The sequence below is a fragment of the Hoplias malabaricus genome, chromosome 9, assembly GCF_029633855.1.
Source record: "Hoplias malabaricus isolate fHopMal1 chromosome 9, fHopMal1.hap1, whole genome shotgun sequence".
NCBI classification, from domain to species: Eukaryota; Metazoa; Chordata; class Actinopteri; order Characiformes; family Erythrinidae; genus Hoplias; species Hoplias malabaricus.
The window spans coordinates 36,711,380-36,737,887 of NC_089808.1; the positions used below are offsets into that span (position 1 = coordinate 36,711,380).

General features: G+C 45.7%; 2 protein-coding genes across 7 annotated transcripts in view; one reads left to right on the forward strand and one right to left on the reverse strand.

The window, feature by feature from the left end:
• Positions 1–926: 926 nt before the first annotated feature.
• clul1 (clusterin-like 1 (retinal)) lies at positions 927–24,892 on the reverse strand. Of its 5 annotated transcripts, none has more exons than XR_010804134.1 (12): positions 24,682–24,815; positions 22,236–22,329; positions 21,213–21,347; positions 20,937–21,066; positions 9,796–9,933; positions 8,632–8,780; positions 7,035–7,205; positions 6,256–6,694; positions 4,423–4,545; positions 3,654–3,868; positions 2,228–2,454; positions 927–1,172 (listed from the first exon to the last, which is right to left on the reverse strand). XR_010804134.1 is itself a non-coding variant. In XM_066680212.1 (12 exons), exons 5-12 carry the CDS (start codon positions 9,896–9,898, stop codon positions 1,157–1,159), a joined length of 1,389 nt encoding a protein of 462 aa, XP_066536309.1. In that variant the 5' UTR covers positions 9,899–9,933; positions 20,937–21,066; positions 21,213–21,347; positions 22,236–22,329; positions 24,682–24,815; the 3' UTR covers positions 927–1,156. The 5 variants fall into 5 exon arrangements, 4 of the variants coding, with proteins under 4 accessions (XP_066536309.1, XP_066536311.1, XP_066536310.1 ...); XM_066680212.1 differs by having other exon boundaries at positions 2,282–2,454; XM_066680214.1 differs by lacking the exon at positions 22,236–22,329 and having other exon boundaries at positions 2,282–2,454; positions 24,757–24,892.
• Positions 24,869–26,508, forward strand: part of colec12 (collectin sub-family member 12) — a 63,806-nt gene continuing 62,166 nt past the window's right edge. For both annotated transcript variants that reach the window (XM_066680211.1, XM_066680210.1), the window contains exon 1: positions 24,869–25,003. In XM_066680211.1, the coding sequence (XP_066536308.1) occupies positions 24,997–25,003 (7 nt within the window). In that variant the 5' untranslated portion in view covers positions 24,869–24,996. The remainder of the gene's footprint in view (positions 25,004–26,508) is intronic.

Here is a 26,508-nt window from a genome sequence, read left to right on the forward strand (position 1 = left end):
GAGAACACACTCTTCACAGACAGTCACCTGGAGGAAACCCACACAGACACAGGGAGAACACACCACACTCCTCACAGACAGTCACCTGGAGGAAACCCACACAGACACAGGGAGAACACACCACACTCCTCACAGACAGTCACCTGGAGGAAACCAACGCGGACAGGGGGAGAACACACCACACTCCTCACAGACAGTCACCTGGAGGAAACCAACGCGGACAGGGGGAGAACACACCACACTCCTCACAGACAGTCACCCGGAGCGGAAATCGAACCCACAACCTCCAGGTCCCTGGAGCTGTGTGGCTGCGCCACCATGCCGCCCAAGACTTTCTTCATTACCATTATTATTAGAGACAGGGACGTATTTGTTAATTTATCTCTGATCGTTGGGCCCACTGTTCTTAAGACTCGTGTGGCTCTTGTAAAATCTCCTGCGAGAGAGGCTTAAAAGTGTAAAGGCCGAATGATGAAGGGACTGGTGTATGAAACCTGCTCTGTATTTCTCCCACGTCCAGAACTTCCAGCTTTACTTTCCCTGGGAAGGTGTAGATTTCATGGATGAGATTCAAACTAAATATTGCCCCAGATTATAGCTGAATACATTTCAAATCCCAAGAAAAAGAGAATATAGACTCTACTGCGTAGATAACCTCCTGATAAAAGGAGAATGTAGGGTTTGGAACCTGCCTCTGTTGAGATAAAGGTCTGCTTCTACTCCCTTAGAAGAGAGGAACGGGAGCTAGAGCACAGACCCTGAAGTGTATCAAATCGGGAATGTCCCGGACCTGTGGCAGCTCCGACATGAAAGATGCTCAGGGATCTGGGAGCGTTACTGTACGACGAGAGCCGAGATGAAGAATAAGAATGTGGTGTGGGAGAAATACGACACTTTGGTAAAGGATGAGGAGGTGTACGGTGTTAGACCACAGGTTTCTGTTCAAATCTTATTTATTTGAGGCAGTTAAGATGACAGGACATATACTGAATGTGCAGGTTGCGTGTGATACAGCTCAGAGATTTTCCGTGAGCACTAACATGCTGTAGATTAAACAATCGTTCACCGTTACTGTAAGGGTTTTACTGTAGCTGTTGTGTCTAGTGGACTATGTTCATGAACACGTTCTACAGGTTCCACATTTCTTCGCCAGGTCTCAAGCATCTTCCTGCCTGAAATCAGAAGAAAGAGACGGCGTCAAAACAAGCATCCAGTCTATACTTTCCACACCTACAAAAAAAAACACTTCCAAAGCCGTTGAGAAATAACAGTAAAAGCCAAAAGCAGTGAGTAGTAAGTTTGGTTTGAAAACACTGAATGTTTTCCTTATGAACTTTGTGTTCCGTCATCGTTCGTTTAACAGTACGTAATAATCACTGATTCTCCAGTTCGTTCTGAGAGCTGCGTTTTCTGTTTCACAGGTGAGCAGCAGAGCGACAGCGACTGGTCTTCCGTGTCGTATTTTGCGTGAATCTCCACACGCTGAGATTTCCCCAGATTCCCTGAGCCTTTTAATTGCAAGTCAAAGTGGATTCAAAATCACTCCTCGGTGTTTACGTGTTTCACCTGCAGTCTTTGAGAAAGAAACCCTGGAGAACATTAAACCTACGTTATAAATATTTCAGAATTTCTAAAGGCTGTATCCATAAAGACACTGTCTCTGGTCTGGTTTTTTTAACTTCTAAATCTAGTCATATTTCCAGTGTCCATCAGACCCCACGTACCAAAGGGACTCAAGTCTCTCACCCGGACTGAAGTTTACAGGTTGACTGCATGTGACCAAAGAAATCCGTTTCACATTTTTAAAACATCTGTGTGATGATGGGGTGGGACACATTTTAAGGTCAGTGTCGTAAGAGAGAGTTCATAGAGACTTCTTTTACAGAGAAAGAGCTGATCAAAGCTGTTCCTCAGAATAAATAAAAGTTGAATCTGAGGTCAACACTCCTAGGTCCTGTCCCAGTTCTTGCTTCACGAGCTGAAACACACGTCTTATCAGTAGGTCTCTGTGTGTGTTTAAAACATGATGTGATGTTTTAGCTTGTTGTATGTGTTCAGAAAAACCTACACTCCCACCACATTCAGACTGACCACACTACTTTGATGAGGAACATGTGTCAGAACCCCAGTGTTGCACAGCCCTACGGCACAATCAGCGAATCCCCTGTGGTACATGAAGAAACTACACGTTGAAACCTATGAATTGACTGTTCTTTCTTTTACTAACCATAGTGTCTGTTTGGATCTGGTTTTATGGGCATCCTGTTGTCGCTCGGTTTACCTGGCCCTCTGCTTGTACAGGCCCAGAGCCTCATGGACCACGAACTGGATGAAGGCAGGGTCTTGTGGCTGCAGACTGGCCGGGACGCTGAGTGTGAGAGTAGGAGAGTTCAGGATGTGCACCTCCACCTTTGTGAGTGCCGCTGGAGTGTTAGCCGCCTCCTCGGTCCTCACCTGGTAACATGAAGTTTTATCGCATTAGCCAAGAGGTGTGTGCAGTGTGCTGGGTCTGACGGTCTAAACACGCTTGGAGGAGAGCACTAACCTTAAGACTGAAGATTTTTAAAGCTTTTAAAACACAAGTCTAATTCCTCACTTCCTCAATTGTTTAAAACACACAAACCACAGAGTTTACACCTTTAATCCACACATAGGCTGTATGTACTTTTATAGTTTTATGGAAATGCCTTGCTGTCACCGTGGAAACGGGGCGGGGATCACAGTCCAAACACAGAGTTCCACTGCAGAACGGACACTCCTCGAAGGAGAAACTACTGGCTGCTGTCAGAGACGCCCGTGCCTCAGCTTGATGTGTCATGGGATTAATGACACACTGGTCTTATGATGATTTAGTACCGTTTACATATTACATACTGCTGCAAACAGAATACATTTTCTATGTCTGTGAGTTGAGAGGAGGGACAGCTGAATGTTACTCTGGAGATCAGTGGCTGGACTTTTTTATTATTGCTATCTGTTTCTATCACAAATCCCTATTTTCACTTTGTGCTTCTTTCATGTTCTTATCTATTTATTATATTTCTATTATGTCTTTGGATGCCTGTTGTTTTACACACGCATCCTTGCTGGCTCTTTATTTCCATGTTTTTATTATTCATCATTTATTTGGTTATAATTATATATGCACTATATAAATTAATTATTATTATTATTCATTCATTCATTATCTGTAACCCTTATCCAGTTCAGGGTCGCGGTGGGTCCAGAGCCTACCTGGAATCATTGGGCGCAAGGCGGGAATACACCCTGGAGAGGGCGCCAGTCCTTCACAGGGCACCACACACATTCACTCACACATTCACACACTCACACCTACCAACGTGTGTTTTTAGAGCATGGGAGGAAACCGGAGCACCCGGAGGAAACCCACGCAGACACAGAGAGAACACACCACACTCCTCACAGACAGTCACCCGGAGGAAACCCACGCAGACACAGAGAGAACACACCACACTCCTCACAGACAGTCACCCGGAGGAAACCCACGCAGACACAGAGAGAACACACCACACTCCTCACAGACAGTCACCCGGAGGAAACCCACGCAGACACAGGGAGAACACACCAGATAATGAATGAACTGGCTCCATTTCATATTTATTTAAAAAGCAGACATTCTCAGCTCCCCTCACCATGGCGATGCTGAAGATGTTTTGAGGTGTGGAGTTATCCCGGACCAACTCGGCCACCCAGCCAAACTCTGACGCCATGCTGTTGAGCCAGGACACCGTGTCCTCTGTGTGACGCTGGACAATGCTCAGCACCTCCTCATACTGCTGCTTAGAGACGTCCAATAGCTCAGACACTTCATTCAGCTCCACGTGAAGCTCTCGCACGCTCGGACACTCTGAAACACACACACGCGCATACACACTCAAATCGATCAACAGTTTCTTATGATAACACACGGTTTAACACAGCTGATAGGAAGGCTTTGCATGAAGTATGGGAACACTGCTGTGAGAATTTGATGGCACACAGCCACATAGGTTTTAGTAAGGCCAGGTACTGAGGTTGGATTAGTTCTGGATCACAGACAGCACTCCATGAGCATAAGATTAGCATTCCCACTGCCAAGTAGAGGCTAGTGTGGTACAGGTCCCTCAGCATCGGGCTTCGGGCCAGTGGACCTGTGTTCTCTGGAGTGATGGAGCACAGAACTAGTTCTCAAACATCACAAATGTTCTTGTGGCTGAATGCCATCAAATATTCACAGTAGTGTTCTAACATCTAGTGCAAATCTTTCCCAGAAGAGTGCTCAGATAGGAAGCTCAGATAATGCCCTTCATAACAGAAGGAATGTTGGCCAATATTTCGACCACATAGTGAACGCTCGTGTTGTGGACGTTAACTGAATTAAGAGGAAGTACTTATTTTCATAAAGAGATATTTCAGAGTTACCAGTCAGCAGTGTTCCCTGGCAGGCGTCACACTTGCTCTGCAGCTGCCAACACTCTGCAGACTGTCTGCGCAGATCTCGGCACAGCTTTCTTTTGTAGAGGAATCCAGGGAACAGCTGCTTCTCTGAAACAGAGACAGAGCACTCAGAAAAAAATTCAGAAGAGCATACCCCACAGACTGGATAAATAATAGTGGACTGGACAGCTGGAGACAGTGTGAAAAAAGGGGAGGCCGCCCTCTGGTGGCTGGCTGCAGTACAGCTTTTAATCACAATCCATTCATTCAGTATTTAGGGTGGCTGTGGTGCAGCAGGTAGTGTCGCAGTCACAGCTCCAGGGACCAGGAGTTTGTGGGTTCTAGTCCCACTCCGGGTGACTGTCTGTGAGGAGTGTGGTGTTTTCTCCCTGTGTCTGCGTGGGTTTCCTCCGGGTGACTGTCTGTGAGGAGTGTGCTGTGTTCTCTCTGTGTCTGCGTGGGTTTCCTCTGGGTGACTGTCTGTGAGGAGTGTGGTGTGTTCTCCCTGCGTCTGCGTGGGTTTCCTCCGGGTGACTGTCTGTGAAGAGTGTGCTGTGTTCTCTCTGTGTCTGCGTGGGTTTCCTCCGGGTGACTGTCTGTGAGGAGTGTGGTGTGTTCTCCCTGTGTCTGCGTGGGTTTCCTCCGGGTGACTGTCTGTGAGGAGTGTGGTGTGTTCTCCCTGTGTCTGTGTGGGTTTCCTCCGGGTGACTGTCTGTGAGGAGTGTGGTGTGTTCTCCCTGTGTCTGTGTGGGTTTCCTCCGGGTGACTGTCTGTGAGGAGTGTGGTGTGTTCTCCCTGTGTCTGCGTGGGTTTCCTCCGGGTGACTGTCTGTGAGGAGTGTGGTGTGTTCTCCCTGTGTCTGTGTGGGTTTCCTCCGGGTGACTGTCTGTGAGGAGTGTGGTGTGTTCTCCCTGCGTCTGCGTGGGTTTCCTCCGGGTGACTGTCTGTGAGGAGTGTGGTGTGTTCTCCCTGTGTCTGTGTGGGTTTCCTCCAGGTGACTGTCTGTGAGGAGTGTGCTGTGTTCTCTCTGTGTCTGCGTGGGTTTCCTCTGGGTGACTGTCTGTGAGGAGTGTGGTGTGTTCTCCCTGAACTGGATAAGCACTTACAGATTATGAATGAATATTCAGTTTTTTTATTTTTATTTAATTTGAGTTGTGTTTTGTCAGTTCGACCAGGTAGTGTGTCACTAATAAACTGTCTGATGTGTTTATTAAGGATATATTTATTTTAAAGACGTATTTGGTAAATATGTTAAATTTTAAAGCATTTTTTTGCAATGTATATTTGTGACACAAAATTTAAACATTCTCCCAGGCTATAGTCCACCTGTTGCTCTGCATACTTTATATTTCCAACTTCCACCTTGTTCTTCAATGGTCAGAACCCCCTCAGAGGACCACCACAGGGCAGATCTGATTTGGGTGGTGGATCATTCTCAGTGCTGCACTGACAATGATGTTGTAGTGAGGTGTTAGTGTGTGTTGTGCTGGTGCGAGTGGATCAGACACAGCAGTGCTGCTGGAGTTTTTAAACCACTCACTGTCCACTCCATTAGACACATCTACTTCATTGGTCCACCTTGTAGATTTATGTGAGACACAGTAGCTGCACAGTTTGTGTTGGTCGTCCTGCTGATCCACTCATACCATCACACGCTAACACACCACCACCCTGAGAATGAGGCACCACCCAAATCATGCCTGCTGTGTGGGGGTCCTGATTACTGAAGTGAAATGGGGATGAGAATGTATGCAGAGAAACAGGTGGGTGAAGCAGACGAGTGAGCATACAGTACAGGCTCCTCCCCTGCCCTGGTACCTCTTTCCTTCTCTGCCTCCTCTATGGTGCTTTGCAGGCCGTCGAACGCCTTAGTGACCACAGCCCCGAACTCATCAGCCAGCCGCCTCCCGAAATCAAAGAACGACTCCAGCACTTCATCCAGCCCTACTCCCTGCAGGAAAGCAGAGTCCAGTTCCTCAGGATCATCAGGAAAAGGGACCATCTCGTGGTCCTCATCCTCCAGGAGATCTGGAGAGAAGGCCTTCCTCAGAGCCTGGTCCAGCTGCCGCTGGAAACGAGACACCAGGACCTTGCTGCAGTTCACCAGGTCACCCACCCTGGTCATGAGTGTGCGGAAAGAGTCCTCGATCCTCACCACTTCCAGATCTGGACTCTCCCCACTCTGGATCATTTCAAACTCATCCTGAGCTCCTCGAGAGCCGAAGCGGGCACTCACTCTCCGGAAGAAGCCCTCCAGCTGAAAAGATGAGGAAAACCTTTTCATTCTGATGTGTCCCACAGATACACACCACTCATAACGAGGGAATTCAGCTCCTTTAAAGTGGATTATTGTGGGAGGACCTTCAAAAGTCCACACGCAGCTTGTATGATCTACTTATAAATCTAGGAATTTAAATGGGATGCTCAGGAGCAGCTGATCATAAGCCTAGTGTCCCCAAGCTCAATGCCAAGTGTTGGCAAGAGAAGTATAAAAAAGATCCTAAGCGTTTTATTTACAACTCTAAAAACTCTTGTTATTCTATGACTAACAGATCCTGCCTCTGGAAGCTGTGGAGATAGAGCTCAGCCGTTCCTACTTTAGTGGAGAAGGTGCTGAAGCCTCTGCGGCAGGTGTTGATGAAGAAGGTCTTGCAGGTGTCCTCCAGACAGGGCCTACATTCCTCCCATGAAGATTTTAAAGTGTCCTTACACTGCTGCTCTGCTTCGTCCAGCTTTTTCAACACATCCTGAGCCATCTCTGCTGCCCCCTGTTGGAGGAGAGAAGAACACAACATTGACTTTGGGGCTCATTTATAAGACGTGCATACGTGTAGCCTACAGATTAGATCTTAAACAGGTCAGAAGTGAAAGTCTATGTTTAAGTAAACCACATTTCACAGTTCATCAACAAATGCTTCACAGCAAATCATTAAGGTGAAGATCAAGTATATTTCATAAACGAGCGCCTGAAATTCCCTGTGCACTGCTGTGAATAATATCTTCAGTTAAAGCTGCACTATTCATATTTGGGGCGGCACGGTGGCGCAGCAGGTAGTGTCGCAGTCACACAGCTCCAGGGGCCTGGAGGTTGTGGGTTCGATTCCAGCTCCGGGTGACTGTCTGTGAGGAGTTGGTGTGTTGTCCGCGTGGGTTTCCTCCCACGGTCCAAAAACACACGTTGCAGGTGGATTGGCGACTCGACAGTTTCCGTAGGTGTGAGTGAATGTGTGTGTGTCTGTGTTGCCCTGTGAAGGACTGGCGTCCCCTCCAGGGTGTATTCCCGCCTTGCGCCCGATGATTCCAGGTAGGCTCTGGACCCACCGCGACCCTAAATTGGATAAGCGGTTACAGATAATGGATGGATGGATGGATTCATATTTGGCTACTTTGGCGACCTCTCTGGTGGACATGGGTAATTGTCCCAAACATGAATAACAATATATTATGGCACAGAGAGAACTTATCCGCCAATGTGAGCATGTTCACACTTAAATGGAACGTCTATGTTCTCTCTGTTTTGTTTACATCCAGAAGCTCTGCTTTTTTTTAAGGTGGAATGGTTTGTTTGAGGAAAATAACTGTTGTTTGTACGTGGTTTTTATTTACTGTATGAATCACCACAAAATCTTATTTATAACTTGAGTAGTTTCGTTGTGTAACACTTTCGTAATGCAGTTAGCAGTCTCCCGAGTTTAGAGACATTTCCACCTTAAGTGATCCAAAACAGCAAAAATCTAAAGTCAATATTACCCACTTATGGAGCAGGAATAGAGCACTATTCTCATCTCGGTTCAGGCTTTTCAATGTTTGGGGGTCTCTCCATTGCTTAAAAAAACTCCAGCTGCCTCTGCTCTGCAACTAGCATAGCATAGCATACCAAGCTAGTCACTCATTTAGAGACACTGGGGCTTCGTATACACATTAGACTGGGCTCCAGCGCAAACTCAGTGGAGCACAGCAAATGGTGGGGAACATTTTGTCCCAGTACTAAATAATGTGAAATAAAATATTTAATATTGTACAGAATATAGCGGTTTATCATCTTTTCTAATGTATAATCTTTAAACTAACCATAAACTACAAAGGGTTAAATAAAGGAAAAAACGAATAAAGAGTTTGCACAATGCTGGCACTTATTTATTACATTGTCCTATATTTTAATTAGTTATTCACACAAGGCTACAGATATCTGACCTTCTTCTTCTCTCCACTGTTCTTCAGTGATTTCATCAAGTGTTCGTGCTTCTCCTCATTCCTGGCCATTACCTCCTTCATCTGTTTAACTCCATACAGAGCTCTCCTCACCTCCTCGTCCACCAGCGTCTCCCCTTCCAGAGACAGGCCTGAGAAAACAACAAAGTCGTGAGTAAATGTTTGAACACCTCTGGTCAAGTGAGGTTTTGTTGATTTTGAAACTAAAAGTGTGTTTCCACATCCCCCTCAAGATCAGGATTAAACAGGGTACATTTTAGATGAATAGGGGATATTGTTTTATAACATTTGATAAATAGGTAAATGCACAGGCCACACTTTAGAAAGCACCTGTGAATATTCCAGCAGTTGAAGTGCAATGAGTGGCTGTAGATGTTTGACATTCTGCAGCACATAAAATCATCAAAAGATTCAGGGTCATTGGAGGAAACTCAGATCAAGGTGAAAAATATTTCTGGTAAAACACTTGTGAAGCTGAATACTTGTCCAGGATCGACTGATGATTAAGTGTTGATCAAACAAAAGCATTTTTAAAACCTGAAACTCATTCATTCATTATCTGTAAGCGCTTATCCAGTTCAGTTCAGTTTGTCTGGAGCCTACCCGGAATCATTGAGTGCAAGGCAGAAACACACCCTGGAGGGGGCGCCAGTCCTTCACAAGGAAACACACACACTCACTCACACCTACAGACACTTTTGAGTCACTAATCCACCTACCAACATGTGTTATTGGACCGTGGGAGGAAACCAGAGCACCCGGAGGAAACCCACGCAGACACAGGGAGAACACACCACACTCCTCACAGACAGTCACCCGGAGGAAACCCACGCAGACACAGGGAGAACACACCACACTCCTCACAGACAGTCACCCGGAGGAAACCCACGCAGACACAGGGAGAACACACCACACTCCTCACAGACAGTCACCCGGAGCGGGCCTCGAAACCACAACCTCCAGGTCCCTGTAGCTGTGTAACTGCCACACTTACCTGCTGCTCCACCATGTCGCCCAAAACATGAAATAAATGAATATTTTCAGAAAATCTATGTTTAACATGTTTTAGTAAAGACATGTGATTTGTTTTTGTAGTAATCAGAGTTTAGAACTTTTCTGGAAGCGTGGTGCATGTGTCAGACTCACGTTTGAGAGTATCCACTGATATGACTTGTGGACTGGGATCAGGAGCCGAGTGAAAAGTCTCCAGAGAGGTCAGTAAAGCCAGGGACAGCAGCAGAAACCTCATCTTCTGTTCTGTTAGTCTCTCCACTCCAGGACACTCTGTTTAACAAAGACAGGTCAAGTTTATTTCTAAAGTTCTATTCATTTTTCAAAAGATTGTCAGATTAAACTAAAATGAAACTGCAAGTGATAAAAACTAGGCAGTAAAAACATTGAAAAATAAAAATAATAATTAAATAAAAATGAAAGCAAGCAGTTAAAAAGTTTGACTAAAAGTGGTTGTGGTAAACTCTTTACTGTGGACTTTAATCGCACCAAATTTGTGACAGTTTTAAGGCCAGTTTGAAGTAGTATTTCTGATATTATATACAATTACATATCAAAGAAAAATCAATGTGTAACCTGATGTTTAAAAATCCAGTGCTGAACTTGTTTTTTATGATCACAGAAGTCATAAATCAGTATATGATCAGCCCTTTCTTTGTGAAAATCATGTTACAAAAAGCCAGATCTTTCAGTAAAACAGATCATTTAAGTCTAAATGTGACAATGGTAACAGGAATGGTAATAAACACCCACCTGACCACATTAAACATAAGAAATCATGTCCAAACATTTATAAACGCTTCTGTGAACGAGTGAATTCAGCTGCCTTCGGAGGGCAGTATGGACACATATTCAGTTGTGTGCACAGTTGATAGAAACTCATGAAACCAAAAAGGACGCTCTGGAGCAGCTGCACATGAGCCTTAGTAATCAATGCCAAGTGTCAGTTCTATGGATATAAAGTCCCATGTGATCTCTGGCTGGAGTTGTGTCAATCTAATACCTGGCAAGTGAAACTGACACTATACTAACTGACCACAAAGAGGCGCTGCAGCTTACGTTGAGAGGCTTCAGACATGTACCTAAGACTCAAAGAGCTCGGAGCTGTTCCCAACTCATAGTTCCGCTCAGAAACATGAGTCGCTAAATGATCGATGTAGCCCCTCTGGCCAAAAGTCTGGGGACACCCACTCATCAAACATTTCTTCTGAAATCAAGGCAAATGATAGAAGCTTCACTTGAGATGTTGGAACATTTCAGTGAGGATCTGACAAGAGTATCTCACAAGAGTATTAGTGAAGTCAGGTGCTATACTTGGATGTTTGGTTCTAAATCAAAAACCTCCCCTTCAATTCATCACAAAGTTCTTGGAAGTGCTTCATCAGTTCCACTGCTATAACGCAAAAGGCTGCTTTCCACTGGACACTGACCGTAGACTCAGTGTCTAAGTGCAGCTGCTCCAGAGTGTACGTCTTGGACATACTGTATAGTGTATGAGAAATGTCCGCTCTGGGAGACCCCTCTAAGTTGTGAGCTCGCTCTGTGCTGAAGACAATATCCACGGTGAGTGTGTGGATAAGGAATGTGAGTAAACACTCTCAGCTGAGGAGCTCAGGAGATCATGTGATCCTAAGTTCCACTTTAACCTGAATCTGCTGTTTTGGCATGATGTCAACACCCTGCAACCTGAGAGGGTCACCATGACTTGAACACAACGGGTTCCTGAGGACATTCTGAGCTAAAGCTTAGCAATAAATGTTCAGTTTTAACAACATAACTTATTTTTCTCATGGAGGCATTCAATTGGCTCTGTTGCCTTTACTAACGATAGTCCTCTTAGGGTAGAGATAAACTTGCTGTTTGACCATATGTTCGTGTAAACCACCATCTGGGTCGTGAACATAACTTCACATACTCGGCTATGTGCTACACCTGGAACTGGAGGCTTCCACAAGAGGGCAAACCACAGAAAGACGCGGGTAATTGCGGACTTGGCTCTGACACAGCCTTATTTGTGATGCGGTTTTCACCTGCACTGCCCCCTAGCATTTATGTATGTACTGCACCTTGTGTACGCATAGCGTTTATTTTCTGAGGGGCAAAATGGAGGCAGGATACGTGAGGCAGCCATGATGCCTAGGCGAACATGTAGTTAACAGCATATCTCTACCCTTAAGGTAGAATTATGTTATGGAACAGTGATACAAAACCCCATTTCCAGAAAAGATTGTAGGAAAAGAATGTAGGTCTTTTATAATCAACCTTACGTAATTTAGTGAAATGATTCAGGAAATCGGGAGAAATACCACTGCAGTCCTCAGATGGCACTGCATAAAACAAACTCATGCTACAGTGATGAAAATGGGCTTGGGATTACTAATATATATATATAAATCAAGAGTCTGCCACGGTACCAGAATGAGTATCCACAGGTAGCTCTGGAGCAGCTGTACACAAGCCTAAGGTCACCCCATGCTAAGTAGCATGTAGCGCAGTGTTGGAGCACCTTTGGTGTTTGTGATACAGCGCTAATCATCATCCAACATCAGTGCCTGACCTCAGCTGTCCTCTCATGGCTAAATGCCGTCATATCCTTACAAGAATGTTCCAACACGTACTACAATGTTTTCCCAGAAGAGTGGGGCTGTTACATTTTTAAAACCCTCATTTCAGAAAAAATGTTGGAGCTTTGTTCTCCCTATGTCTGTAACCCAGTCAGTAGGACTGTGATTGTGTGCTCCTTGTAGACCAGGTTGGCAGATGTTCCACTATGGCGAGCCCTCGCTGGAGCAGATAAATACTGGATGAGTAGGTGTCCCCCCCACTTTGGATACGTTAAAAATAGACAACAGATGTGTTCTGATGTTCCTTCTGAGTGACGTTTCTGTATATAACCTTTCTGTAGAAGAATATCCACTCAAATGGAGTTAGCTAGGACCTCGATAACACTGGAGAAGCCACCATATGTTTGAGTGAAAGTATGCCAGAAAAAAAAACACCAAAAGAGTAACTTTAACAGGCCTCTTTCTCCGGAGCTCAGCACGTAACTGGATTTGTGACATGGTCTCATCTGCTGTCTGTAGCTAAGGTGAATCAGAGGCCCCTGGACGGTCAGCCATTTTAGGTCACATAATGTAAAGACTCGAAGGCAGAATCTTTAACTGTTTACAAGGGCTAAACATTCATTTCTTCATTATCTCACTTTTTTATTCGTATTTCAAGTGGGCTTTGGACCAAAAGGTCATTGGTTCTATCCTAAGGGCAGGCAGGAGAATTCAGGGTTGGGGAAATTTAATGTTACACTTATAGCACCTTTCTAGACACCCAAGGACACCACTTTACAATAAACACTGCAGAGAACGCCATTCCGTTCAACACTCAGTCAACAAATACACTGCCAAATGTGCATATCATACTCTCCAGCAGGAACGACTGTCCACCTGGAGGACTGCATTGGGTACTAGGGGGTTTACCCATATCTTGGCATACGCCTACACTGATATTCATTTACATACACACTCATTCAGTCTCACCAGGACAGTTTTTTAGCCGATTAAACTAATCTCAGGTGAGAGGAAATTGAATACGCCGGAGGAAACCCACACAGACACAGGGAGAACATGGAAGCTCCACTCAGATGAGGCTAGAACCTGAGAGCCTAGCACATAGACTTAGAAGGGAATATGCTAACCACCAAAGAACAGTGCTTTGCCCACTCTCAATATCTACAGCTGAAGTGCCTTTGAGCAAGACACCTAACCCCCAAGTGCTCCCTGGATGATATGGTTGGCTACGGTGTGTGTGTGTGTGTGTGTGTGTTCACTACCATGGATGGGTGAAATGCAGACACTCCATTCCCTTATCAGTGTCTTTATCAGTGTCATGGTGGGTCTGGAACCTACCCAGAATCACTGTGTGTCAGGCGTGAACACACCCTGGACAGGGCACCAGTCCTGGCTAATTTTGGACAACTATCTAAGGTCCAGACCTGTTCTTTTGGCCAAGAAGACTATCATATCCACCTTGTGTGACTTGAACCTTTATCTCTGGGTAACCTCAGGCAGATTACATGTTGGTCATGGCTGTGATGTCACCGCCTGAGTGCTTGTGTGCTTCTGTGTTTCTGAGTTAAATATCCCAGCTTATAAACGGCAGGTTGTAAATAGATTGTCAGCTCTAGGACTAGAAAATAGCAATTTTTGTATCAAATTAAATACACTTCCCGCCCACTGGAGACTAATGACGATGCTGATGATGTTGTTTAAAGCTCTGTTTCCACTGCTGCTTACTATAACAGTAGAGCACTTAATTCTATCCATAGTACCAGTTCTTAAGTGATTACTGAGCTAAATGTAGCAGCCGTCATGCTGTTCAAACAAACAGCAAAGTCCTCAGATAGACCCCAGAGGAGGGTCTTACACTGTGTTAAGTACCATCATGGTCACTTAGCACTGAAGCTGTGTTATACGTGGCTGTACTTCCAGAATCATTCCACTGAGGCTTAGCTCAGCCTCAAGCTTCTTTCCCTACAGTAATTCTGACCTTTCACAGATGCATTGGAAACCCTGCCAGTTTAACACCAGTGAGCTATATTCCTTTTGCAGTGTGGAGTGGATGGTGAAGCTTCATTAAACACCTCTTTAAAATGTCCATTTCCTACATTGACCTGTATTTGATTTACCATGTGTTGTATTTAACTCTTCTGTCACTGCGCCTTTAAGACTGGTGTCTGTAAATGAACTCTATCCCTGTTACACTTTACTGAAGAAGTAGTCTGAGTTTAACACTTCATATAACTTCAGATCATTCATTCATTTATCTTCACTTCATCCTAATGAGGGTTATGATGTGTTACAAATCCTACCCGGAAACAGGGCATCACACGCACACACACACACACACACACACACACACAAACACAGACCTGTGGACAATGTCTCACACACACTCACCCAGTCACTCACACACTTACACCAGTGGACAGTTTCACACACTCACCCAGTCACTCACACAGTCACTCACACACTCACCCAGTCACTCACACAGTCACTCACACACTCACCCAGTCACTCACACCTGTGGACAGTTTCACACACTCACCCAGTCACTCATACAGTCACTCACACAGTCACACACTCACCCGGTCACTCACACACTCACACCTGTGGACAGTTTCACACACTCACCCAGTCACTCACACACTCACACCTGTGGACAGTTTCACACACTCACCCGGTCACTCACACACTTACACCAGTGGATAGTTTCACACACTCACCCAGTCACTCACACACTTACACCAGTGGACAGTTTCACACACTCACCCAGTCACTCACACACTCACACCTGTGGACAGTTTCACACACTCACCCAGTCACTCACACAGTCACACACTCACCCGGTCACTCACACACTCACACCTGTGGACAGTTTCACACACTCACCCAGTCACTCACACACTCACACCTGTGGACAGTTTCACACACTCACCCGGTCACTCACACACTTACACCAGTGGATAGTTTCACACACTCACCCGGTCACTCACACACTTACACCAGTGGACAGTTTCACACACTCACCCAGTCACTCACACACTCACACCAGTGGACAGTTTCACACACTCACCCAGTCACTCACACACTTACACCAGTGGATAGTTTCACACACTCACCCGGTCACTCACACACTCACACCTGTGGACAGTTTCACACACTCACCCAGTCGCTCGCACACTTACACCAGTAGACAGTTTCACACACTCACCCGGTCACTCACACACTCACACCAGTAGACAGATTCACACACTCACCCGGTCACTCACACACTCACACTTATGGACAGTTTTACACACTCACCCAGTCGCTCGCACACTTACACCAGTGGACAGTTTCACACACTCACCCTGTCACTCACACACTTACACCAGTGGACAGTTTCACACACTCACCCGGTCACTCACACACTCACACCAGTAGACAGTTTCACACACTCACCCAGTCGCTCGCACACTTACACCAGTGGACAGTTTCACACACTCACCCAGTCACTCACACACTCACACCAGTGAACAGTTTCACACACTCACCCAGTCACTCGCACACTCACACCTGTGGACAGTTTCACACACTCACCCAGTCACTCACACACTCACACCTGTGGACAGTTTTACACACTCACCCAGTCACTCACACACTCACACCTGTGGACAGTTTTACACACTCACCCAGTCACTCACACACTTACACCAGTGGACAGTTTCACACACTCACCCAGTCACTCACACCTGTGGACAGTTTCACACACTCACCCAGTCACTCACACACTCACACCTGTGGACAGTTTTACACACTCACCCAGTCACTCACACACTTACACCAGTGGACAGTTTCACACACTCACCCAGTCACTCACACACTCACACCTGTGGGCAGTTTTACACACTCACCCGGTCACTCACACACTCACACCTGTGGACAGTTTTACACACTCACCCAGTCACTCACACACTCACACCTGTGGACAGTTTTACACACTCACCCAGTCACTCACACACTTACACCAGTGGACAGTTTCACACACTCACCCAGTCACTCACACACTCACACCTGTGGGCAGTTTTACACACTCACCCGGTCACTCACACACTCACACCTGTGGACAGTTTCACACACTCACCCAGTCACTCACACACTCACACCTGTGGACAGTTTCACACACTCACCCGGTCACTCACACACTTACACCAGTGGATAGTTTCACACACTCACCCAGTCACTCACACACTTACACCAGTGGACAGTTTCACACACTCACCCAGTCACTCACACACTCACACCTGTGGACAGTTTCACACACTCACCCAGTCACTCACACAGTCACACACTCACCCGGTCACTCACACACTCACACCTGTGGACAGTTTCACACACTCACCCGGTCACTCACACACTTACACCAGTGGATAGTTTCACACACTCACCCGGTCACTCACACACTTACACCAGTGGACAGTTTCACACACTCACCCAGTCACTCACACACTCACACCAGTGGACAGTTTCACACACTCACCCAGTCACTCACACACTTACACCAGTGGATAGTTTCACACACTCACCCGGTCACTCACACACTCACACCTGTGGACAGTTTCACACACTCACCCAGTCGCTCGCACACTTACACCAGTAGACAGTTTCACACACTCACCCGGTCACTCACACACTTACACCAGTGGACAGTTTCACACACTCACCCAGTAACTCACACACTCACACCAGTGGACAGTTTCACACACTCACCCAGTCACTCACACACTTACACCAGTGGATAGTTTCACACACTCACCCGGTCACTCACACACTCACACCTGTGGACAGTTTCACACACTCACCCAGTCGCTCGCACACTTACACCAGTGGATAGTTTCACACACTCACCCGGTCACTCACACACTCACACCTGTGGACAGTTTCACACACTCACCCAGTCGCTCGCACACTTACACCAGCAGACAGTTTCACACACTCACCCGGTCACTCACACCAGTAGACAGTTTCACACACTCACCCGGTCACTCACACACTCACACCTATGGACAGTTTTACACACTCACCCAGTCGCTCGCACACTTACACCAGTGGACAGTTTCACACACTCACCCTGTCACTCACACACTTACACCAGTGGACAGTTTCACACACTCACCCGGTCACTCACACACTCACACCAGTAGACAGTTTCACACACTCACCCAGTCGCTCGCACAGTTACACCAATGGACAGTTTCACACACTCACCCAGTCACTCACACACTCACACCAGTGAACAGTTTCACACACTCACCCAGTCACTCGCACACTCACACCTGTGGACAGTTTCACACACTCACCCAGTCACTCACACACTCACACCTGTGGACAGTTTTACACACTCACCCAGTCACTCACACACTCACACCTGTGGACAGTTTTACACACTCACCCAGTCACTCACACACTTACACCAGTGGACAGTTTCACACACTCACCCAGTCACTCACACCTGTGGACAGTTTCACACACTCACCCAGTCACTCACACACTCACACCTGTGGACAGTTTTACACACTCACCCAGTCACTCACACACTTACACCAGTGGACAGTTTCACACACTCACCCAGTCACTCACACACTCACACCTGTGGGCAGTTTTACACACTCACCCGGTCACTCACACACTCACACCTGTGGACAGTTTTACACACTCACCCAGTCACTCACACACTCACACCTGTGGACAGTTTTACACACTCACCCAGTCACTCACACACTTACACCAGTGGACAGTTTCACACACTCACCCAGTCACTCACACACTCACACCTGTGGGCAGTTTTACACACTCACCCGGTCACTCACACACTCACACCTGTGGACAGTTTTACACACTCACCCAGTCACTCACACACTCACACCAGTGGACAGTTTCACACACTCACCCAGTCACTCACACAGTCACTCACACACTCACCCAGTCACTCACACAGTCACTCACACACTCACCCAGTCACTCACACCTGTGGACAGTTTCACACACTCACCCAGTCACTCACACAGTCACTCACACAGTCACACACTCACCCGGTCACTCACACACTCACACCTGTGGACAGTTTCACACACTCACCCAGTCACTCACACACTCACACCTGTGGACAGTTTCACACACTCACCCGGTCACTCACACACTTACACCAGTGGATAGTTTCACACACTCACCCAGTCACTCACACACTTACACCAGTGGACAGTTTCACACACTCACCCAGTCACTCACACACTCACACCTGTGGACAGTTTCACACACTCACCCAGTCACTCACACAGTCACACACTCACCCGGTCACTCACACACTCACACCTGTGGACAGTTTCACACACTCACCCAGACACTCACACCTGTGGACAGTTTCACACACTCACCCGGTCACTCACACACTTACACCAGTGGATAGTTTCACACACTCACCCGGTCACTCACACACTTACACCAGTGGACAGTTTCACACACTCACCCAGTCACTCACACACTCACACCAGTGGACAGTTTCACACACTCACGCAGTCACTCACACACTTACACCAGTGGATAGTTTCACACACTCACCCGGTCACTCACACACTCACACCTGTGGACAGTTTCACACACTCACCCAGTCGCTCGCACACTTACACCAGTAGACAGTTTCACACACTCACCCGGTCACTCACACACTCACACCAGTAGACAGTTTCACACACTCACCCAGTCACTCGCACACTCACACCTGTGGACAGTTTCACACACTCACCCAGTCACTCACACACTCACACCTGTGGACAGTTTTACACACTCACCCAGTCACTCACACACTCACACCTGTGGACAGTTTTACACACTCACCCAGTCACTCACACACTTACACCAGTGGACAGTTTCACACACTCACCCAGTCACTCACACCTGTGGACAGTTTCACACACTCACCCAGTCACTCACACACTCACACCTGTGGACAGTTTTACACACTCACCCAGTCACTCACACACTTACACCAGTGGACAGTTTCACACACTCACCCAGTCACTCACACACTCACACCTGTGGGCAGTTTTACACACTCACCCAGTCACTCACACACTCACACCTGTGGACAGTTTTACACACTCACCCAGTCACTCACACACTCACACCTGTGGACAGTTTTACACACTCACACAGTCACTCACACACTTACACCAGTGGACAGTTTCACACACTCACCCAGTCACTCACACACTCACACCTGTGGACAGTTTCACACACTCACCCAGTCACTCACACACTTACACCAGTGGACAGTTTCACACACTCACCCAGTCACTCACACACTCACACCAGTGGACAGTTTCACACACTCACCCAGTCACTCACACACTCACAGCTGTGGGCAGTTTTACACACTCACCCGGTCACTCACACACTCACACCTGTGGACAGTTTTACACACTCACCCAGTCACTCACACACTCACACCTGTGGACAGTTTCACACACTCACCCAGTCACTCACACACTCACACCTGTGGACAGTTTCACACACTCACCCAGTCACTCAGACAGTGACCCAAACAGAACAACATCAAGATCAACATTGTGGCAGTGTGGCAGTCACTGTTGTATAAATCAGTATAAAGTCTTATACTCACCAGAAATCTCAGCTTTGTGTCTGGGACTCTATGAACTTCTCTGCTCTGTGCAGGTCGAGGTGATGTTTATCTTTACCTGGACTCTTCTATTTATACTGTGCTGAGCAACAGGCGATCCAATTAAAGCATTGAGGGCCTGCTGCTGGACACTAATCCAGCAATAAACACACTGACTCAAGCCCTTCTTAATCTTCTCTGCACACAACACCAATCATTTGTTTTCAGAGCAAAAATCTGTTAGATGTAGTGCTGCAACTAGTCAAAGACTGACCTTGTTTCTCTGAGTGCTATAGAGCTGCTATAGAAAACACTATAGTACTGTTCAGAAGTATGGGCTCACTTGTCATTTTAGTAATTAATGATATATCATTGACATTCATTCATTCATTATCTGTAACCTGTTCATCCAGTTCAGAGTGGCAATGAGTCCAGTGTCCAACCGGAATCATTGGGGCACAAGGCAGGAACACACACCCAATGGCTCGCCAGTCCATCACAGGGCATCACACACTCACGCTTGTGGAACATTTTACACACCCAATACCTACCAGCTTGTGCTGGAGGAAATCCTCGCAGACACTGAGAGAACACAGACGGTGACCTGAGGTGGGGTTTGAACCCCCAACCCTAGGACACTGCATCTGTGTGGCATTGACATTACTGGTCTAAGTACTGTGTAGCCCACAGGTAGAATCAATTACAGATGAAATAAACCCAAGACAAAGACCTTCTAGAAGAGTCTGTCCACTTGTCTGCCATCTTAGTAGGCTATTTATTTTCAATGGTTCTCAGTGAGTCGTAACCAAAGTTCCCCAAACTGAATGCCACAGCAACTTCATTTGAAATCACTGCTGAAAATTTTATAACAAAAATGTCATGACACCAAAATGTAATAACCATTTCGAACATGTTTTTTGTTGTTTTAGCAACGGTGAATATCTCGAATGAGGGCAGGCTTTGACACTGAGAGCATTAGCAGCAAAAACACTGACTCCAAACTTTTGAGTGGTGGTGAATGTTCTGTGTACTGGCATGACCACGCTAGCCACATCAGAGTTACTCACCCTCCTTTAGTGTGACAGCAGCGGTCAATCAGGGAACATTTCAGAGCAGCGTGGTGACTGGACAGCTCTAGCTGGCTTTCAGTCTGGTAATCCCTCCAATCATCTGAGCCACGTCGGAATGCTGAAGTCTCTTTGAAACGACAAATTACAGGGCGCTTTTTAGTGGAAATGAATAAAATGCTGTTACACGTCCATGTCAAATGTTATAGATCTTTATGCTCAAAATGGCCCATTATAAGAGCCAGACAGGGGTGTGCATGCATGAATTCCTCTTACGGTTCTCATTAGTGAAGCATATTCTTTGAAAGTGCCCTCTTCACATGGCTCTGACCCTGAAAATAGTCCTCTCTCACCCGTAATCAGAAGCAGAAAAGGCCACTGGTAGTGCCCCGTCCCTCAGTACTTCCCCACCTGTTTTCCATAAGCAACAGAACAGAGTGCCTTACAGAAAGAGCTGAGGGCTGTTCAGGACAGTAAATATAGCATAAGGGTAGGAAAATGTGCATAAGTAAGAGTACATTTCTAGTTGTCCTCATACTTGTGTTACAGATCCCCACTGCCTAGTAATGAAAATTTGCCAAAAAAAAAAAAGAAGCATTGTTACTTTACATATATACAATTATCAGAATAAATGTAATAAAATCACCCACCAAAAAGAAGCTTGAGGTGTAATAAAAACCTGTCCAATATGTGTGTTATAACAAACAATCTCAGGGCCATGGAATCAGTCTATTTTACTACACATACAGAGAACGCTACTGGTGGTAGCACTCAGTCACAGCAGCGGTGCCGTGTCGCGCATGCGCAGTCTCACGTTGGAATTTGGCGTGAACACGTGGGAGGAGTAACGGACACGAGCCAGAAATAATGACAAGAAAATAGAAAACAAAGTAAAAAGTGGGAGAGAGAGAGAGAGAGAGAGAGAGAGAGAGAGAGAGAGAGAACACACGGTATTTCAGTGAACACAGCACACTGAGTGGAAAAAAAACAGCTGCAGAGGTCTTTATTTTTTTGGAAGACTGTTTCAGACACTTGGAAAAAATATAACATTTCTAAGTCATATAAATATATATGTATAATATATATAAATAATATAAATGTGATTGGTGAGTCAAAATGTATATGTATTATGGGAAACATATATATATACGAATATTAAATTATTTTAATTTTCATTATGTTCCCAATGGAGAAAATGTGAATAGCTGAACCTATGTGTGATTTTAGGTCCTTTACACCTTTATTTGCTACACATGGGAAAACATGAGAATTTCTTTTTTAATTCATCCGAGAACTTACATTTACGTTTCGGTATAGCTGCTCGAGATGAGGGTGGGTACAGGAGCTTTGCCTGACGTAAACAAGGACTACTGACGTGCAGACTGACCAATGTCTACAGAGAAGGTTATCGACCAATAACGGTAGCTCTACAGTCAGACCGCCCAATCAGAAGATTTTAGGCTACTTCACCACGCCCCCTTCTCACTCAAGCGAACCAATCGGAGTAGGGGAGGGCGGGACTAGTTTGTGAACGAAACTTCTCGAAGTTCTATGTAAGCTCTAGAAAAACAAAATCCCGGGCGTTTGTGAAATTCCGCCCGGACATTTATTTAAGTCTAAAAAAGAGGACACGTCCGGGTAAAAGAGGACGTCTGGTCACCCTAAATAGGGCCCCATCCAAACTTCTGCAAATATTTCTGAAAACGTAGGGGCTTTTCCCTCTCATTTTCAGAAACATACTGTGACTTCCCCAGAGAAGGGCTTTGAGGGCACAGTACAGAATGCTACAAAAGAACACGGCTGTATTTTAGGTTTGGTGTGTAGTGTGATCAGCATACACCCTTCTGCGTCACAGTGAAGCCCCCACAACCATGCTTCTTGTTACTCACCAAGTCCACACACACACACACACACAGAGAGAGAACAACAACATAAACAACAGCATGCTCTTAAATAACCCCTAAACTACAAACAGGGGAGCTGTGGTACCTGATGGGATCTCCCCTGTGAGTTCCAGCCCTGCCCACTGTCCTGTGTCCACTACAATATTCAACCACAACATTGGGGTTTTTCGAAAGACTGAGGCCTGTTCCAAAGTCACCATTCATAATAAGATTTGTAGATTCCACTAGAGGTTGAGCGCAGTGCATTCACACACTGTTGCAGTGTAATATACAACTAAAAAACCAAGAAATCCTGCTGTAAACATGCAACCATTCCCCAAATCACACTGCAAACCGCAGCAACACAGAGACGTCCCTTGATAGTGCATGGTCAGTTAATAAAGGAAACAGATCTGTGCATGGGTTTTCAAAAGCCACAAACAACACTTGAGTCATGGAATCAGCCAGTGGTGGTATGATGCTGTTAGTGTTGTAATGTAGTTAGTTCTTTCCCATTTTTTAAAGCACCAATTATTTTCTACTGCACATAATGAAACAGCTGTGACACTGATGCCTACTGGCCTGGACATACCTATGATTCCATAATAAATCTGAAACATGGTCAGTCGCATTTGGGGGACCTCTCTATGGAGCATAAAATGGTTTATTTTGGAACCACTAAACCAAATGCTTCATCTTATATGAGCTGAACTTCACAGAAAATGTAAAAATATGTATGCTACTTTTCTGTGGTTAAAAAATAAATGTATTGCTCCATTAAAGTGTAGATTCTCAGCTTCCTCCTGGCCACACACAGAGAGAGAGAGAGAGAGAGAGAGAGAGGGGGAGAGTGAGAGAGTGAGAGAGAGAGAGAGAGTGAGAGAGAGAGAGAGAGAGAGAGAGAGAGAGAGAGAGAGAAGAGTCAAGCAACAGAAAGAAGAGAAAGAGAAGTGTGTAAATAAGAGTATAAGAGCAGGTGAAGCAGAGAAGGAAAAACGGGAAACAGAAATAGAGTGAGAGAGAGAGAGAGAGTGAGTGAGAGAGAGAGAGAGAGAGAGAGAGAGAGAGAGAGAGAGAGAGAGAGAGAGTGAGAGAGAGTGAGAGAGTGAGAGAGAGAGAGAGAGTGAGAGAGAGAGAGAGAGAGAGAGAGAGAGAGAAGAGTCAAGCAACAGAAAGAAGAGAAAAAGAAGTGTGTAAATAAGAGTATAAGAGCAGGTGAAGCAGAGAAGGAAAAACGGGAAACAGAAATAGAGTGAGAGAGAGAGAGAGAGTGAGTGAGAGAGAGAGAGAGAGAGAGAGAGAGAGAGAGAGAGAGAGTGAGAGAGAGTGAGAGAGAGAGAGAGAGAGAGGGGGAGAGTGAGAGAGAGAGAGAGAGAGAGGGGGAGAGTGAGAGAGAGAGAGAGAGAGAGGGGGAGAGTGAGAGAGAGAGAGAGAGAGAGAGAGAGAGAGAGAGAGAGAGAGAGAGAAGAGTCAAGCAACAGAAAGAAGAGAAAGAGAAGTGTGTAAATAACAGTATAAGAGCAGGTAAAGCAGAGAAGGAAAAACGGGAAAAAGAAATAGAGGGGGAGAGTGAGAGAGAGAGAGAGAGAGAGAGTGAGAGAGAGAGAAGAGTCAAGCAACAGAAAGAAGAGAAAGAGAAGTGTGTAAATAAGAGTATAAGAGCAGGTGAAGCAGAGAAGGAAAAACGGGAAACAGAAATAGAGGGGGGGAGAGAGAGAGAGTGAGAGAGAGAGAGAGAGAGAGAGAGAGAGAGAGAGAGAGAGAGAGAGGAGGGGAAACAAGGGCTGAGAGTAAAGGAGAACCAGAAAGAGAAGACATCTATCATCACTCAGCTACCTCAGCTCTTCACTTAACACGGATACATTCCTACAGAGGAGAGGGGACACCTCCATACCCTTTAACCTCTTTGTTGCCTACTAACTTTTTAAAACACTGACCAAAGGGGTCCAAGAAAAACCTAAAACACTCCACACGGCTCAGGTGGACTACTCGACATCCGAGAACTTTCCCGAAGTGAGAAAAACAGGAGAAGTATCGTCGTTGTTTGCAGCCGTTGGTTTCACTGCCCCGGGGTTTATCCGCGCTCGAGCGGCGACCGTTAGGTTGCAGTTGTCATGCAGTTGATGTGAGGCACTGGCAACGATCCGCAGCGGTGCACTTTTCACCACTTTTACGCGATGAAGGGTAAGTTAAAGCCCATAAACCCTCTCAGTTTTAAAAAACCTTTGTCGAGCGGAGTTAAAAGGGTGAGTTGGAGAAGTTCAATTTCTTTCTGTTTGTCCAGGTTTTTTCCTCGTTGGGAGAGGAATGTGTGTCACTCCTGAGTGCCGAGCATCTGGTTGTCATTAAAACTATTCACGTCAGGGTAGTTTTACCAGGTATATATTACGTAGTGGGGACTGTAACCGTTTTATGTACATATTGTGTGAAATTATCTTACTTGTGGGGACCACAACTATGTAAATTATTAATTTGTAAGGTTTTAAGTTAAGGTGAGGGCGTATTATATTTAAGGTTAGGATAAGTCCCCACAAAATGAATGGAAGTCTTTATAATGTCCCCACAGTTCACAGAAACAACTGTGTGTGTGTGTGAGAGAGAGTGTGTGTATGTGTGTTTGGTCTCACTACCAGATTTTAAGACAGTTCAATTAAAAAAAAAAAAAAAAACAATTCTATACGCACCACATGTTTTTTTTTTCTTTGTGTTCCTGACCCGGTCACTCTTTTACACGTGCTACGACTATTTTTACAACACACACACACACACACAGGAAAATAAAGCCAGAGATGAACTGGAGCAGTAACATCTGGCTTCAGTGTGTTGTTAAATATTTTTATGAATTCCTCAGATTATCTGAATTATGTAACTCAGTATTTTGCAGACACTTCAACAATAAAATACCCAGCTTTTTTTTTTAAATGTCAGAGATATTGTAGTTAGGTGTTAGTCATGAAAACATGCACACATCACTCCATTGTGCACAGCTCCACAGCCCAATGCTGATGGGCTTTATCCCCCTAAAGCCAACACTTTGCATAGAGCATGGTGAGTTTAGGCTCATGTGCTGCTGCTCATTTCATTCCATGCTCTTTTTTTTTGTACAGATTACAGCCTACAAGATCTGTGTGCACAATTAAACATCTGTGTCCACAGTGGGTCCACCTTAAATGGATTTAATTATACGTCTACGGAGTGAGGACCACCACAAAGCAGGTCTTATGTGTGTGTAGATGGACTGCATTCTGTAACTGTAGAACTACTCAGTGCACCAATATGATCAGTGGAGCTGGAAAAAGGGACAATGAGTGTAAAAACAACGTTAAAGCAACACTAGGTAGATTTGTACTTTAGAATTACAGTATCAAAATCATTGTGATGCTCCAGTGACCTCGAATAGGGATTATAGAGCCTGCAGAAATTGCACTATGTAACTTTTGGAGGAGGGTAGGACTCCCCCAACCCCCACCCCTGCAAATGTTGGGGGACCCCATGAAAGAAATACCAAAACTTACCAAATTTCACATTGTGTGCTTGTGTCAACAACCCCCAAACCACAACGTCTGGGTTTTTTTTCCACGGTTTTTCTAACAGTGGTTTTGGTGAGCTTGTCTTTGTTGAGGGGATCACAAGCTCATGAAGACAAATTGTTTACAAACCTATGGAAGGCTGCAAAACAATACTGCTCA

Coding starts and splice junctions, on each gene's coding strand:
- clul1 (XM_066680214.1), bottom strand. CDS start 9,898: ATGAGGTTTCTGCTGCTGTCCCTGGCTTTACTGACCTCTCTGGAGACT. Junction 8,781..9,795: donor ATCAGTGGATACTCTCAAAC/GTGAGTCTGACA, acceptor TTGTTTTCTCAG/GCCTGTCTCTGGAAGGGGAG. Junction 4,546..6,255: donor GGAGGCAGAGAAGGAAAGAG/GTACCAGGGCAG, acceptor TCTCTGTTTCAG/AGAAGCAGCTGTTCCCTGGA.